The sequence below is a fragment of the Brachycentrus maculatus genome, unplaced genomic scaffold, assembly GCF_059751285.1.
Source record: "Brachycentrus maculatus isolate JH-2025_06_01 unplaced genomic scaffold, ASM5975128v1 h1tg000057l, whole genome shotgun sequence".
Lineage (NCBI taxonomy): Eukaryota > Metazoa > Arthropoda > Insecta > Trichoptera > Brachycentridae > Brachycentrus > Brachycentrus maculatus.
In genome coordinates this window covers 788122-804401 of record NW_028280811.1, presented here as the reverse complement: position 1 = coordinate 804401, position 16280 = coordinate 788122, and the positions used below count along the sequence as shown (strand labels likewise).

The following is a 16280-nucleotide window of genomic DNA, read 5'->3' as shown; positions in this document are numbered from 1 at the left end:
CAAACATGATTGACGTAGGACGCCATTTGCAAAAATTAAAACATTTTCTGATAGAGTGATTAGTTTTGTGCCACCCCGTACATATTTAGATTTATCGTAAATCGGGGATATCGTTTTATACTAACTATAATTGGATCATTTGAAAACTTAATTAATTATCATGCATTCTATAAGATAAATATATATTTTTTGTCATTAAAAGGTTAGGCAAAGCTGAACTCTCGATTGACGATAGTAAAATGATTAACTTTCAAGTCAACAGTGAAGATTAAAGATAATATTTTTTTTTAAATTCTAAATTAACTTGGTAAATGCCACTAATGATTAAACAATATTGTGACATGTTTCTTTGCACACATTAGCAAATAGTGCATTTGAAACTTGCCTACGTAATTGGTTGTATTTACCAAGCAAATGTTAAATTTTAAAATGGACAGATATTGCCACAAAATGACTGCCTAATTGATTAATGAAATTCTTTATTTTTAGTCTAAAGTCTAAGATGTATCGGTCGTCAAAAATCTAAACCCAAATCTGGATTTAGATTTTTGATGACCCCTTTTAACTGCAAAAAATATATAAAATATAAAATAATGTATAAAAAAAAGCCCTATTCAATTAAGGTCCAGTAGTCCTAACTCAATTTTCTCTAAATTCAGGTAACATTTGACGTAATTGATTTTTTCTTTAAACTTCGTTTTCGTATTAAAAAGTAAGATTTTCTTCGAAATAAACATATAGTTTTGAAAAGAAAACAGTTATTAAAAGGTAAGGAGTTTAAAAAATATATAAAAATATTTTCGTTATGTTTATTCTAAAAAAACAACAAAATATTTAATATGTGTTGAAAAAATACAATTGGACATGAAATGACATGCGGCTAATAACGTCGCCGAACTCAGAATGAGATTTGTTATTGCGAGTGTGGGCTTGATGAAATTTCCTTTTTTTTCTGTTTATCTGAGCTATCTTGGTGTTCGCGGCCCACGTTAAACCGTTGATAAAGTTGGTTCAATGGAGTTTATCTACATAAATGGGTAAATATCAAGCATCATAAATTCACACTCGCTCTCTATGTAGACGCAGAAGTATCTACGCGGGTTTAGTTTAGAAAACGCAGATCACGAGAGAGAGTTCCGCGTACTTTTCCATTTATTTTGCATAATAAATTAGACACCAAAGTATATTAAGACGGGCAGTTAATCTCGCTGCGGTCGGATGAGTTCTTTCTCCCAACTTGTACCTATACATAATACGCGATGATCTCATTATTTTCAAGTGCATTAAAACATATACCAATATTATTATGTCCGCGTCCACACTGCAGTGGTTAGGACATTTGATTACCTTGTAAGAGCTCCCTGGTTCGATTCCCGGCGGAGTAACTTAAGTTTGTTGTTGTTAACCTTTAAAAAAACTTTTTTCAATTAACTATGCTTTTATCATATTTTTACACTATACTTTTAAACTCATGCCTGTAGTAAAAGTGTTACTCCTGGACATAGGATTGATTCATAACTGTGACAAAAATGTTTTTTTTTTCAACTGTCACATTTCTTCGTTAATACTTACATAAGTTGAGCCAAGCCGTAAGATCGATGGATAATTGTGCCAAAAATACTCCATATTTTTAAATGACACATTCAGTTATTCATGATTTAGTTTAAAATCAGGTTGAAGCAAAAGTGCTACTCCTGACAGTAGCACTTTTACTATTCATAACATTACCAAAAATGCTCCATATTTTTATCCCCTTATGTTTAAAAAAATGCATTTCACAATAAATTACACGTACAGAAAATGTTAATACAAAAAAATGATCCTACAAAGGCATGGCCTGTGTGTGGATAAACATTTTATTTTATGTTTAAATAAAGGGCACTGGAAATAATAAAGTTAATAATAAAATATAAATAGATTAAACTTGCTAATATAAACTACAAATATTCGATTTTAGCAGAAAACAAAAAGATGAAAATGAAAAAAATTAACAAATAAATCTGTACTGTATGACATTTCTTATATAGTTTAAAATTTTCAACAAAAAGAAACAATGATTGTCTCATGTATCATTAAAACGAAGAAAGAATACATGAATGAAAAATGATTTTGCAGAATTGTAGTCGTTAATGGTTGAGTGATTGTGAATGGAGAATGTGGAATACGTGTGCATCAAAAATGACATAACACGGACATAATAACTCGGTTTACCATAAAGTGAAATATATACTGACATGATTTTTTTGCGACAAATAATGATTGTTGCGACCATAATTTTTTCTATTTTTTTTCTCTATTACTTATATAACGTGGAATTCAGAAAGCGAACTATATACATATATTTTTTGATTCGATAATATTTTAAGTTGACATGGATGTAATGTCAACCGCATTCAGGTAGCATTGACACTTTTCAGAAGACGCAAAAATATCGGTATAGATTTCATTAAAATTTGGAAAACTTTCATGAAATTTTAAGCTGTATAGTATCAATAGTATATAACTTATTCATCTTTTGTTCTTTTAAAGACTGCGATGCGTTAATTTATTTTTACATTAAGTATATAAAAGTAAATAACTTTAAAAAAATATATTTGTACTATTTTTTTTGGAGGAGGTATCGAAATATCTTACCCCTAACGTAGTATTCTTCATCTTTTCCACATTCATGCATCTCCTCATACATACCCGCCGATTATTTCGACAAACCTGACAGTGCCAAATTTTACTCGGCTTCCTCTGCTTCTTTTCCAACTATATTCGTCTCATAATTTATTTTTACCATTCTTACCTCACTCATTAGTTCGACATGTCCAGATCATCTCGACACACTTTTCTTAATTTTTTCTATAATGCTTATCTCAGCCTTCCATTATTTCCTTATTTCATTCGAACCTCTATCATACATCATTTTGCCGCACATTCGTATGAGAGATCGCATTTCGACTGCATTCAGCCTACTTTCATCCTTCTCTTGCCAACTCCATGCTTCGCTTCCATAAATTTTAACATGTATTTATTTATCTGCTGAATCTGATGTATGGCTCGGTACAGGAAAATGGCGTGATGCCATTCACAAAGGCATCTAATTGCACACCCAACGGAACCATAATGGACGTAAAAGTAAAATAAATCCAATGCAGACGGAGTAGATGAATATCTGCAGTCGGTACATTTACCGTTGGAGCCGGCGAGCAAAAGGAAATGAAAAGTTACACTTCTCTACCATAGAGTCAGGTGGTAATTCGCCTAAAGTATCGAGACGCCGACTTTCGTTTTCGGCAGCTGAAATAATTTAATTAATAATAGCAATATTTCAGTGTTAATCTGACCGCGACGAGTGTATTCAATTTTTAATTAAAATATTTTTAAACTTCATAAAATGAAATATCGTTGTTATAACCACTTTTTTATTAATACAATTTAACCGGTTTTAACAAGAACCTTGTCATCAGCAGGGTTTATATTAATCCAAAAACATTAAAAACATTATAATACCAAAAAACCTCCACACGCTCCGTAAAAATCCTAAAAACCTTGTCATCATTAAGGATGATGACAATGTTCTTGTTAAAACCGGTAGGTTAAATTATATTAATAAAAAAGTGGTTATGACAACGTTATTTCATTTTATAAAGTTTATAAAATGTGCCACAAAGTATCTGCGGAAAACATTCAAGAAAAAAAATTATATCACCAACTAGCTAAAAACTATATTATTTATTGATTTGACATTAACTTCGTGGTATGACATTTTGATCGTATAAATACCCTGATTTCCATTTTTTTCTTCATCTATATGGAGATATCGTTATGTTGTTGAGATACATATTTAAAAAATGTTATTTTGTATTATTAAAAATATTAAAAAAAAAACACCTTTATGATACCAGTTAATTAGTTTTATTTCATTACACACGACTAGTTACTAAAATTACAGATGTTTTCATCTACAGGTGAGAACATCTGTAGTTTTCGAAACTAGTCGTGTGTAATAAAATAATACTTATTAAGTGGTATATACCTGCAAGAGGTTTAAAAAAAAATCGACCAAAGACTAATCAACTAACCATGTGCTTCTCGCAGGGGTAAGAAGAGAGAATAAAAGTAATTTGCTCACAATCTTCGCTTTTTGCATATTCATACATCTTTTCATACGATTATTCAGACAGTCCACTTTTAAGTATTTTTTTATATTTTATTAATAGTCATTTCACAGGATGATAAATATTTACTTTTCAAAAAATCCACATAAGCAGATAAAAAAATTGTGCGTGTGATTTTATTGTGTCAATTTAAGAAATGTCCTATAAAATTAATAAAAAAGGTAGCTTTAGAAATAATAATTTCAATCGAATTCACTGAAAAATAAAATTTTAAGTAATTGATTAAATCTCTTACTTTCAAATTAAAGTTTTTTTTTACTTTTCTGTAATTTAAAATGTTAAATGTAATTTCTTGATTCCAGAAAATTAATTTGAGATTCTGAAATTGATTTTAATTCTAGTAGTAGCTGTATCGCCTTGTAAAAAATAAAACACCATCAAATAATATCTAATAGATTTATATTATCCACTGACACTTCGTGATGGAATTGCATTTTTAATTTATTATTAGATTAAAAACAATATTTTTAGCTTTTCCACTTTTTTATTTGACCAGCGACCGGGTTTCGTCGTTACCGACATCATCAGTCTGATGATGTCGGTAACGACGAAACCCGGTCGCTGGTCAAATAAAAAAGTGGAAAAGCTAAAAATATTGGTTTTAATCTAATAATAAATTAAATAATATCTACATTTTATAAAAATCAGTGAAAGAAAAGGTGAACTTATTATCCGATAGTAATCCTTTCAGTCCCTTACTATAAGTACTAGTCCGCCAACGACTCACCTTCGCTTTTGACAGATCTGCAGAAAAGCATCCCGCCAAAACTTGCAAGACAGCGGCGCAGGCGCACCACGCTTGCGCGCGCATCTCTACCCTGTCACCTCAGGCTTGCCACATCCATTGAATTTCCCGGCTTTTCTTGGGGTCGAGTCGCCTACCTACCCCGAAAGCATCACTCCGCACAAAACCGGCATCAAATTCACTTTTGATTTTTAAAATCACTTTCAAATTGAGCACAACGAAATAGTCAATGGACCGCAAATGCGTTTTATATTTGTATAAAAGTTAAGCCTAAGTAATTTTAATTCGATGTAAAATATCGTTATTTTATCGTATTTGCTATGTGCAGGGTAGGTGGTATTGCGTGCCCTTTGATATCGCGTTCGCATTCGCCGAATGCTGCCACGACAGTGAGAGGAAGTATGGTTTTGTTATTTGCTGTGCTTTTTGCTCTCCCACTTCGCATGTCGGAGTATCGAATGAAAACGCAACAATCGCACAATGATTTTTATTGCCAGTCAAATACTTAAATCGTTTTCATGAAGCGTGCAGCTTAGTACCTTGGGAAATAGGTTAATTTTTTGGTTAAAATAAAGAATATGAATATTAAAATTATAAACTATTTTCTTCTCGATTAACTACTGCAGTAGCGCTTTTAGGGAAAATATTTTCGTTCAATACCGTTCCCATCATCTGCTACTAGTGATGATTTTACTACGCATGCTTAATCCTGTTTAATTTTATCCAGGGTAACTTATTCATAGGATATTATCATAGATTTTTATACCTATAGTTTATAGAATCTGGAATATTATCGGCGGTAGCAAGATGGAAAAATTTAATGCACATGTTAAATTCATAAATCTTTATAAATTTATCGAGTCTCATAGATTTTATGAAAAAATCGTATAGTCGAGTTTTCTTTTTTGATTTTCACATACAACGTGACTCGTTTATTTCTTAGTATCTTTTTCATAAATGTTTTGACTTATGTGGTAACATTTTAATCAGTATTGGAAATGAAGATTGTTTTATGACAAAAAATTACAAGTATATATTCGCGAAAAAATTGCATTCATGTACAATAGATTAAACATCATTTTATGCTTTCATAAATGTAGATCGGTGCTAAATCATACGCAAATGAAGATAAAGAAGATTGTTTTTGGCGTGGGAAATGTTTGGAAAGTAGCATTATCTTTCTAATTTATTCAAAAAGAAGAGCATTTTATGTACAAAAAAGCGGACGAGAGAAGAACTCAGAGTTTTTGTAATGATGAAGGCACAATGTAAAATCTTGACAACCTACTTCGTGTACATTCGTATATTAGGTACACTGTGGATTAACAGTTCCCAACGATGATGCCAGTAGTAAGGCAATTGAATTGATTCTGATTAAATTGATTTATTAAAATTTTTAAGACAATTAAAATAAATCTTTCACCGTTTAAAATGGAATCCCGGAAGACTTTTCTCACCAAAATAACTACCTAGCACATTTCTTGTGTAATAAAACAACCATGTTTTTTTTCAAACCACTGTGACCAGTGACCGGGTCTTGTTTGCAATATCATACCTGTAAACGAGGACCAGTTTGATGATGTCGGTAATGAGAAATCACGGTAACCGGTCAACTAAAATAAAAGGTGGAAAAACTAAATAATTGTTGTATCAATTATATCGCTTTTCCACTTTTATCATCATAAGTCATCAGGTTCTGAAATATAAATTTTGGAATTAAACTCTTAATTTATAACCAAAATATTTTTCAAATATATTATAAAGGTACTTACATGTAGTGTCATAGATACCTACGATACCTACGTAGTATTATGAAGAATACAATCTGACTAGTAGTTTCGTAGCATTAAAAAAAATGATTAATACTTAAAAACTGCTATTTATACTCATTTCATATCTGGATTCAGTACGCCGAACCAGGTAAAATGAATTAAATTCAAAGTATAGATAGATTTCTCTGGAACGTTTAATAGAGAATAAATATAACTTCAGTATTTTGTATATATTTATTTGTATTGAAATAATTTTCTACAAAAAGTACCAAAAGGGGAATAAAATATTTACAAAATAAACCAGAACAATTGAAGACCAATCAGAGGAGAAATTTCAGTTACATTAAGAGCAATTTATTTTCTGTTTTCAGATCATAATATTTTTTCAGAATATTACTACCTTCGCCTAGATGCTAGCGCCGGCGCCGTATATTACGTTTAATTCTGAACACTCCATGGCATACTTGTCTTATTTTTTTTTCTTCATTTTACGTATGTTATTACGAATAAATATTTTGGCTTCTTAGATAGTCATGGCCTGTATTACGCCAAAATACTTAGTTTTCGCACGAAACAAATGTAAAAAAAAGTACAAAAAACTTTACAAGTAAATTATCGACGTACGGACTACCATCAACAAATGTGTTCAATTTTTGTGATTTACAAGTTGTTTGGAAATACTTGTAAGAATTTAGCGTTCTTATAGAAACGTGAAAATAAATGCCAGTGGATACCAGTATTTCTTTTAATGAAAAGTGAAAACAATATATATGGATCGAATGAATAGCGAGAGAATGACTAAGAAAATGTATATGGAGAATGTGAGCAGGAGAACAGAACGAGGACGGCCGAAAAATACTTGACACGATTAGATCAATCAGAACTTAAAATCTGGTGGTGTGAAAAATCTGCGTAATCGGACGGCACGTATGACTAGATGTATGGATGTAAAGGAAGCGAGAAGCGTATATCAGGACAGAAGAGTGGGGCATTCCATCCTCTCTGTTTACCACTGCTGGGAAACAGCGCGTTGGTAGTAGCAGTAGTAGTACAAAATAAATACCAGTGTGCCAGTACTTTAAGGCGTCACACTTTTTATGCGTATAAAGATAGGTTTTTTTAACGCTAGCAACACTGGTTGGCAATGACAACGTTATTTGTTTGACAATTCGATGAAAAAATTGCACTTTCTAGATATTTCTTTGTCAGTTCTTGGCTTTGTTTTGAAAAATGGATAAATCAATCCTATTACAAAAACAAATCAGGGATAATGCTCAAGATTTGCATTCTTATATGAGTGACTTAAGCCGTTGGGAGAAGGATATGAAGAGAAAAGAAGCAGAACTAGCCGGAGTCCCGATCGAGCAGGTCGTCTGAATTATTCTCAGATTGATAATTACCACGCATTTTAAAAATAAGTTGACTGGGCCACTTCTTACATAATTTCTGTTTTGCCCCATCCTTTGTCAGAAGTTTCGAATAAAAATATTATTGTCAACCTTTGTCCGCCGGAGGAGGGGTAAAGTTTCGTCTGATCATTGTTGTGTCTGTCATAATCTTTCTAAAATACGTGAAATGCTCGTCGGTTTTATATATAAATGAAAGTGTTTGTAAAGTTAGCTGATTTTTACGTTATTCTATCTTCAATTACAGGAATATCCTCCCGTGAGAAGTAAAATAAAGAAAAATAAGCCTGTCATTCCTCTACCGAAATCAGAAAAAAAGATTTCAGGGTTTGATTATTCAGGTTGGGATAAATTTGACGTGGTTCGTATATAATTTATATTTCAAATATATTTTCAATAGTGTAAGCTAAAGTTATGGCAGTATTTTGGTGAAGGGTGACTGGTAGATTTTTTTTGAGGTTATGTTTTTAGCATGTAGAAATTCTCGTTAAATTCGTAACAGAATTTTGAGTAAAATATCTTAATAGTTTTAGGTATTCTAATATCTCTCGATTGCTAATAGTTAAGTATTTATTTCAGAAATTAACTAATGAAATCGTATAAATTACATTTCCTAATATTTTGTTTGGTGACAAATCTTATCTTTTCTATAATAAGTAAATCGCATATTGTTTCTTTATTATGTCTAAAAGTATTGTAAAATTTAAAACATTCTTAATTTTTATATATTTGTGACTGTTTTACTTGGTTTTCAAATAAGATTTTTAAATTCTGTGGAAAATTATTATTTTTATTTTATTTATGAATTAACTTGATCTAGAAAAAAACTATGCACTAGCTTGAGTTTCGAATACACCTTTGACAATCAGATTTTTGTGTTACCAGATATAAAAATAATTCATTTCCGATGTTCTATAAACTAATTAATTACCTTGAGGGCCTGTCCTCGAAACAGTCTTATTCCGTTTCGAGGGCAGGTAGAATTGAAAAATCAAGTTTATTACATAAGTGAGTCAAAGTTTTTGTTTTGTGTTTCAGGATAAGGCTTGTGAGATGGTAGATGAAGAGGATATAGAACCAACCTCTCTTGACAGTAAAATGAGTGAAGAACAAAAATTAGAAAAATTAAAAGAAGAGGCGCAAATTGAGAAAGAGAAGGTATTTTTTGTTATTAATTAATAAAGAGAGTTGGTGTAGGAATTCATAGAAAAAATGAAATGAAACCTATGAATTTATGTTATCCAGGGCAAGTTACAGTAAAGTTGAAAGACAAAACCGGAAATTTGAATAAGTTTTGCTTTTTTAGATTTGTTGTCTATGATGATGATGATGACACAATTGTAGAAATGATGTGTTTAAAAAAAGCTATTTTTTGTCCTTTTGGAATATGGAATATATATACCTATGGAAAATATGCTGCTCTTTGTTATGTTTTCCAAAAATATTTGATTTGTATAATCTCCTAATAAGAAACAGTTGTACACCATATTTGGTTTTTGTCATAATATCCGTACCTGTAGACAAGACTCTATTTTAGAGGCTTGTCTGCAGGTAGGAATCCCTAATAATAAGACAGTTTAAAAATAAATATTCTTTCCTGGTACACTGTGACGCCTTAGAATTCGAAATGAATGAAATACAATTATGACAATATATTATTTATTGTTTCGGCATTTACTTTGTGGTAAGATATGTTAAAATTATTAAAGAAAACACTTGTTTTAAACTCAAGAGTTTATTTACGACGACCACTTTCGGAAGCTAAGCTTCCATCTTCAGATCTAAATGTAAATGTAAACATTTTCATTTTTCAAATGGTAAAAAAACAAGTGTTTTCTTTAAAAATTTTTATGACACTAAAATTATAATTTTCTTTATGATAATATAGTTATTATTACTACACTTAAAAAACATTAAAATATTCATGATTTATGTTATACACGTAAATAAGATGTATCTTACGACTTTATACTCAGTATAATCATTATATAAGTATTTAATGCAAAAAATTGTAATAGCAACTTTGATATTTTTCCATATTATAGGTGCCTCAACTTGAGACGAAACATGTATCGCTTATTTAAATGAAGATGGAAGTCTGAGCATCCCAAGGCTTACGACCTGGTATTTGGCTGGCTTAAGTGATCCATACGTCTATCTTCTTTTATATAAACGATACACCTCTAATATTGATCATCCGTAGGGTGAATAATCTAGTGACCGATAGAATGAATTATAATAAATTGATTTTTTTCATTTCATTTTACAGGGAAATCAATTTGTAAAATTGCAAAAGTGGGACGATGCCATAGGGTGCTATACCCGGGCAATAAACCTTAACAAACATGATGCTATATATTACGCAAACAGAGGTTTATGTTACCTGAAAAAGGAAAAGTGAGTATCTCTGCAACCAGTGTTCCTTCTAAGTTGTGTACTTGCTTGCTTTTTTAAAACAGGAAAAAATTTTAAACAGAAAAAAATTTTAAACAGGAAAAAATTGATTGCGACACGTATCTCCATTATGCAAAATGATAATTTTTGTTAAAAAAACAAGTTGCTGAATTAAGTTGCTGTAGTATGGTTGTCAATAATGGGTAGAATTGGTGAATGTTACATGTGTGTAAAGTGATCACTTAAACTTCTTCTTCTTCTTCTTTGATGAGATGTCAAAAAATAATATGTAAAACCGTGTTATACGAGGCCCAAGTGTATTTAAAAAAATTGTTTCTCAATACATAGAATATACATTTAGAATTTAAACAAATTTTCTGCATCATTTTTTCCATTCTTGTTATGCCTTGGCACAGCCTCATAAAAACTGATAATGTTTTTAGTTTGCACGCTGCGGAAGCCGACTGCACTAAGGCTCTGGATTTGGATCCCAAGTACGTGAAGGCGCTGCAACGCCGGAGCTGTGCTCGGGAGGCGCTGGGATCCCTCCGCAGGGCAGCATCAGACCTGAGGGAGATCCTGCAGATAGAGCCGACAAATGTGGCCATCAAAAAGCAATTGGTCACGCTGACTCAGCGAATGGGAACCAAAGGGGTAAGTGTGGTTATACTTAACCAATAATCATAATTTTTTTTCACTATAACTCTGTTACTATGGTGTAGGAATTATTTTGGATTCCTTTTAAAGTAAATGAACTAAATTTGATTTGTATTCTTCTTCTAACCCTTATCCGCACCCAATGGTGCATAGGGCACTGCATCATTTTGTCACAAGTGTTATTTTGATTTTTACTTACATGAAGGCAAGGTGATATTAAATAAATATTAGAGTGTAAAATCACTAATATTTATTTTCACCCCTCCCTGGGAATCGAACCTGGGACCTCCAGCATGGTAGCTTAACACGCTCGCCATTATTACACCACGGAGGCGAGCAGGAACTTGATTTGTGAATACATTATTATAAAAAAAAAACTTAATTTGACATACATGGTTTTAGGTTTGTGTTTATTTGAAATTTATATTATTTAATTTTTTATTGTTGGAATAACCTGCAAAGCAAAGATAGTTAGGATAGAGAAGGTAGATATAGTAAATAACCAGACCAATTTAAAAAAAATCTCTCTATAATTAACGCTCATTGAAGTTTCGCAGTCAAGCATCTACATAACTATGCCATGGTGCCAGTGTATATGTGTATTGATTTTGATAACAACATAATTCATGTATTTAGAATTTTATGCAGTGAAAATTTAAATTTATGTATACTACTCCCATTCAGTTCAAATTTATAAAACTATATCTAATTTGAATTTATTTGGGTGTAAATATTAAAAAGCTTTTATTTTAATTTTTATTTATTTTTAATTTTAAATTTCTTCAGTTAACTTATATTACATTTAATACAAACTTATACTTAATTTAACATCACTTATACTTACACATATATTTACATTTTCTTACAATAAACGTAACATTTACGAATAAAATTCTCTCTTTTCATTATTTTCCATTCAGGCAATCTCTTCATACATTTTAAAACCCTTATACATAATACATACAAATTTGCGATTCTGATTTCTAGTTACATTATAATAATATAATTTTTTAAACATAATTCAGATCGCAAAAATAATAATTAAGCAAACATGCTTATAAATATTAAATGAAGTCCTTCTGAAAAATACTAATTTAGCCTCTAAGAGGGCTTGTGCACTGCACGGAATTTTACCGTCCGGCAGTCCGGTTTTGAAAAATAAAAGCGACCACGACAGTAACTGTCGATTTGATCACGCCAAATTTAATCACGTCGATTTAATTTGATCACGCCAAACTGTTTGGCGTGATCAAATTTACGCGCAACGTGTTCACGCACCGATCAAGAGCGCCGATCCGAAGAAAGATGGACAAAAGCACAAGCCAATCGTTTTATCACACTAACTGAAGTACCGGACGGTAAAATTAAGGGCGTTTGTCCACTACACGTAATTACACGGAATTTTACCGTCTGGCACGTCAGTCAGTGTTTTAAAATGATGATTGGTTTGGATTGACTTGTGCTTTTGTCCATCTTTTTTCGGATCGGTGCTCTTATCACTCTCTCTGATCACGCTAAACTGTCGTGGTCGCTTTCATTTTTCAAAACCGGACTGCCGGACGGTCAAATTCCGGGTAGTGGACAAGCGCCCTAATACTTTCATTTATCTTCGCCATCTACATGATTTTCTTATTTTATCATAATATTTTTTCTTTCCTTCTAGCCGAAATCAAAGTCTTCTCCAGTTACAACTCCTTTAGTTGAAGAACGCTCTATAAATGGATTCTTAGACAACAAGGCCCGATCTGAAGAGACTAAACCCACCAGCGACACAGTGTCCCCGATAAACAAAGCGCCTCACCTCAGATCTAATGTAATAGATTGGTTTTTAAGGCATTTACTGTATTGATCCTTTCCTGGCAAAATATTGTAAACTCCAGTTAGATTAAGACTGTTTTGTTTTAGTAAATTTACTCAAAACTAATATTCTCACTATCTGGAAAAACATAGACTAATAAAAAAAAATAAAAAAATTCTGGATTAAATTTTAGATTAGATTTACGGAAAAAACTACGATAACTTAGGTTGTAAATACGACCTTAGTTGTATTTACCTAAGTTACATTTTCATTGTCACAATAGATTTTTTAAAAAAAGTGGTTATTACCAAGTGAAATTTAAATTAATAATCTTAGACTTTTAATTTGTTAGTCAAAATGCCAAATTTTTAGTATTTTGGTGTAAAATTGGGGATTAAACATCTTATTTTCAATCTCGTAATGAAGCATAATTTTATGATTCCGTGAACAAAATGTTTTCTTTTTTAGAAACCACTTATAAGGATACCGATACAGGAAATTCCACTGGGAGGGTCGATCCCCGAATCTCCCATGGAAGAATCATCTGCAGATACAAGACTAAAAAACAATGCTACCATTAAAGAAATAAAATCACCACATAACCTGCCCAATGGTGAAATTGGGACCAAAGGCGATAAAATGGTGAATGGGGTCCAGAACATCAAAATTGCCGAAATGAACAGTCTGCAGCTAGGTGACTTGCCGGAATGTTGGCAAGTCCCTAAATCTTCAGTGCAGTTCCTGACGCAGTGGAGACTTCTGAGGGGAAGAGACAAAGAAAGAAGCAAATATTTGAAGGTCAGTTGCAGCTAATGTTTATTTTGATCTCACTTACATTTTGTAGGAGTGTTCAATTAATTTCAAGTTATTTCTTGATATGTTTTGAATATTGAAAACATTAACTTTGTGGATCATATTGATATGTTATTTCGAGAAATAAAAAGACTTTGAGTTTTGATCCACTCACATTTTTATTAACCAACTAGTTTCGGCAACAACCTGTTGCCCTCTTCAGGGTTTAATTTATGACTAATACTAATGACTAATACAGGGTTTAATTTATGACTAATACTAATACTAATACTATGTTTAGTCATAAATTAAACCCCGAAGAGGGCAACAGGTTGTTGCCGAAACTAGTTGGTTAATAAAAATGTGAGTGGATCAACAAAACACAGTCTTTTTATTTCTCGAAATAATATATTTCTTGATATTTGTGGGTTGTTTAAAAAGCATTAATTTGTCATGAAAGTGTGTAATTTTTTCTTTAAATAGAGGATATGCAGATATCAAGAATACTTAACAATTAAGTAACTCTTTTGCTAGCGGATAATCCATGAATTTTTAAAATGTTTTAATAGAAAATAGCATTAATTAGCATATTGCTTTTGTTTTTTGTCTTATATGTTTTGGAATACTATGTCGCTTATTTGGTGCAACAATGACGTAATTATACTTTTAAAAAAAAGTTAAATATTTCAAAATGTGCGGAAAGACTGTATCGGGAGAAAAATCGACAGAATTGATTTTGTAGTGAAATGCTCCGAGATGATGCAAGTGTCATTGTAGAATTGAGTAAAATGGCGCCATTTCTGTTGCTACAACATCTGAATGGCATCTCTTGAAATATTTCTAAAAGTGTAATTATGCCATTGTTGCACCAAATAAGCGATAAATTATCAATGAAAAATTATTAAATGATGTTATGCAGAATCGTGAATCATTATAAATTTTGTCACAAGATCTTTTTTGTAATAAATACCAAAATTTACATGAATAACAATTTTTATTTAATTTTTTTTGTATTTATCGTTAATATATTTTTTGCATAAATATAATTTAATTTAAAAGAAAAGTGCACTGTAGGGTTATTCTATGTATTTAATTTATTAATTATGTATGTATTGTAAAATAGTAACTTGTCTCAACATTTTTTTTTAAACATTTATCATTTTTTCTTATCTATGTCGGATGAATTAATTTATGTATTTTTTTTCATATTCATTACAGGCTATACCACCTGCCCAGTTCCCTCAAATCTTTCAAAACTTTCTCGAAAGCGATGTTCTTTCGGAGATATTGGAAATACTTCATAACGGTGAAGATTTCATCGGAGCAGACTCTACTCCGCTACCTTACTTGTTGAATTTAACTAAGGTTAAAAGATTTAGTGCCCTGGCCATGTTCCTTACCGAGAATGAAAAAAAGAGTAAGTTCTTCGAACCCGCAACTCTTTAATTTCTAATTTCAGATGTTACATCATTACAATAAATTGTTTTTTCTTCTCTTTGTAGATATTTTGAGCCTACTTGTTCGCTGCCAGGAAACTGAGATGTGTTCGGAGGAAGAATTTGCCGAAATCAAAAACAAATTCGAACTGTAATTTCACATTGTATTGTATTTTATTACATTCATGCTTTTGTAATAATTGAACCTGTATTCTATTTTAGTTTCTAAATTTTACTTACTTAAACTAAGTCACTTAATATATGTTTATTTTCTAATGATTAGATGTGCATTGATCATTATCAAATAAATGACTATTAAATCTTACAATTTCTTTGAATTGGTTCCCCTGTACATATAATCTTATTTAATTTATTTTTATTGGTTATTTTTTACAACATTTTGAGTATGTCCAAATACTTCTGGATCACAAATCTGGATTACATATCTCCAATTATAGGAGTTATTTTTCTTATTATTTTTTGATATCTCAACATAGATGAAAAAGAATATGGAAGTCTGGACAATAACGGGGCTTACGAACATCACAGGCTGGTTTAAGAATTCACTTTACATATCGCTCACTCCTTTCAAGAACGTCATAAATCAAAAATCTTAAATTTTCAGTTGTGTATGTTTTCGAAATGCTCAGAAAATGTACTATATCCCAGCAAAAGAGGCATATTTTTAACTTAATATTTACCCGCTACAGGGCAGAAAGTGTTGTTTTTGCATTTTGAAGAAAAGGTATTGTTTAATTATTTTTTTAAATATACTAAATATTTTTCAAATGGAGAAATATCCTTCATGTTTTACCTTAAAAGATCTGTTGCACAGTAAAAAGTTCAATAAGTGGCTTGATATTTATTTTTAATACATTGTATTATATTTTAAAACTTTAAAAACGTTCTCCTGAAAAATCAAGTTTTTTGATTTATTACGTTCTTGAAAGGAGTGAGCGATATGTGTAACATTTTAGAATTCTACCCACCTACTACATATTTTATATATATATGATCCAATTTCGAAACATTGTGCTTGAATCACGAGAACTTCACTGGAGACATCTGTTATGACATTGTTATGTGAATTTGGTTTCTATCAAAATTATCATAT

At 31.1% G+C, this 16280-nt stretch overlaps 2 protein-coding genes across 5 annotated transcripts in view; one reads left to right on the top strand and one right to left on the bottom strand.

The window, feature by feature from the left end:
• The window catches only part of LOC148311742 (A disintegrin and metalloproteinase with thrombospondin motifs adt-1-like), a 69220-nt gene extending 63918 nt beyond the window's left edge, over nucleotides 1-5302 (bottom strand). The window contains exon 1 of the mRNA XM_088278390.1: nucleotides 4894-5302. Coding sequence (XP_088134516.1) covers nucleotides 4894-4977 — 84 coding nt within the window. The 5' untranslated portion in view covers nucleotides 4978-5302. The remainder of the gene's footprint in view (nucleotides 1-4893) is intronic.
• Nucleotides 5303-7866: 2564 nt separating this feature from the next.
• spag (RNA polymerase II-associated protein spaghetti) lies at nucleotides 7867-15494 on the top strand. 4 transcript variants are annotated; one of them, XM_088278386.1, is made up of 9 exons: nucleotides 7867-8051; nucleotides 8337-8450; nucleotides 9128-9247; nucleotides 10359-10486; nucleotides 10927-11137; nucleotides 12804-12953; nucleotides 13407-13736; nucleotides 14949-15147; nucleotides 15233-15494. In XM_088278386.1, exons 1-9 carry the CDS (start codon nucleotides 7914-7916, stop codon nucleotides 15319-15321), a joined length of 1479 nt encoding a protein of 492 aa, XP_088134512.1. In that variant the 5' UTR covers nucleotides 7867-7913; the 3' UTR covers nucleotides 15322-15494. The 4 variants fall into 4 exon arrangements, with proteins under 4 accessions (XP_088134512.1, XP_088134513.1, XP_088134514.1 ...); XM_088278388.1 differs by having other exon boundaries at nucleotides 8024-8202; XM_088278389.1 differs by lacking the exon at nucleotides 7867-8051 and adding an exon at nucleotides 8194-8228.
• The last annotated feature ends 786 nt before the right edge of the window (nucleotides 15495-16280 follow it).

Bases quoted from the DNA above. Each gene is read 5' to 3' on its own strand.
- spag (XM_088278386.1), top strand. From the start codon at position 7,914: ATGGATAAATCAATCCTATTACAAAAACAAATCAGGGATAATGCTCAA. The intron at 9,248-10,358 runs GTATTTTTTGTT...TTCATTTTACAG, and splicing joins CGCAAATTGAGAAAGAGAAG to GGAAATCAATTTGTAAAATT. The intron at 15,148-15,232 runs GTAAGTTCTTCG...TTCTCTTTGTAG, and splicing joins TACCGAGAATGAAAAAAAGA to ATATTTTGAGCCTACTTGTT.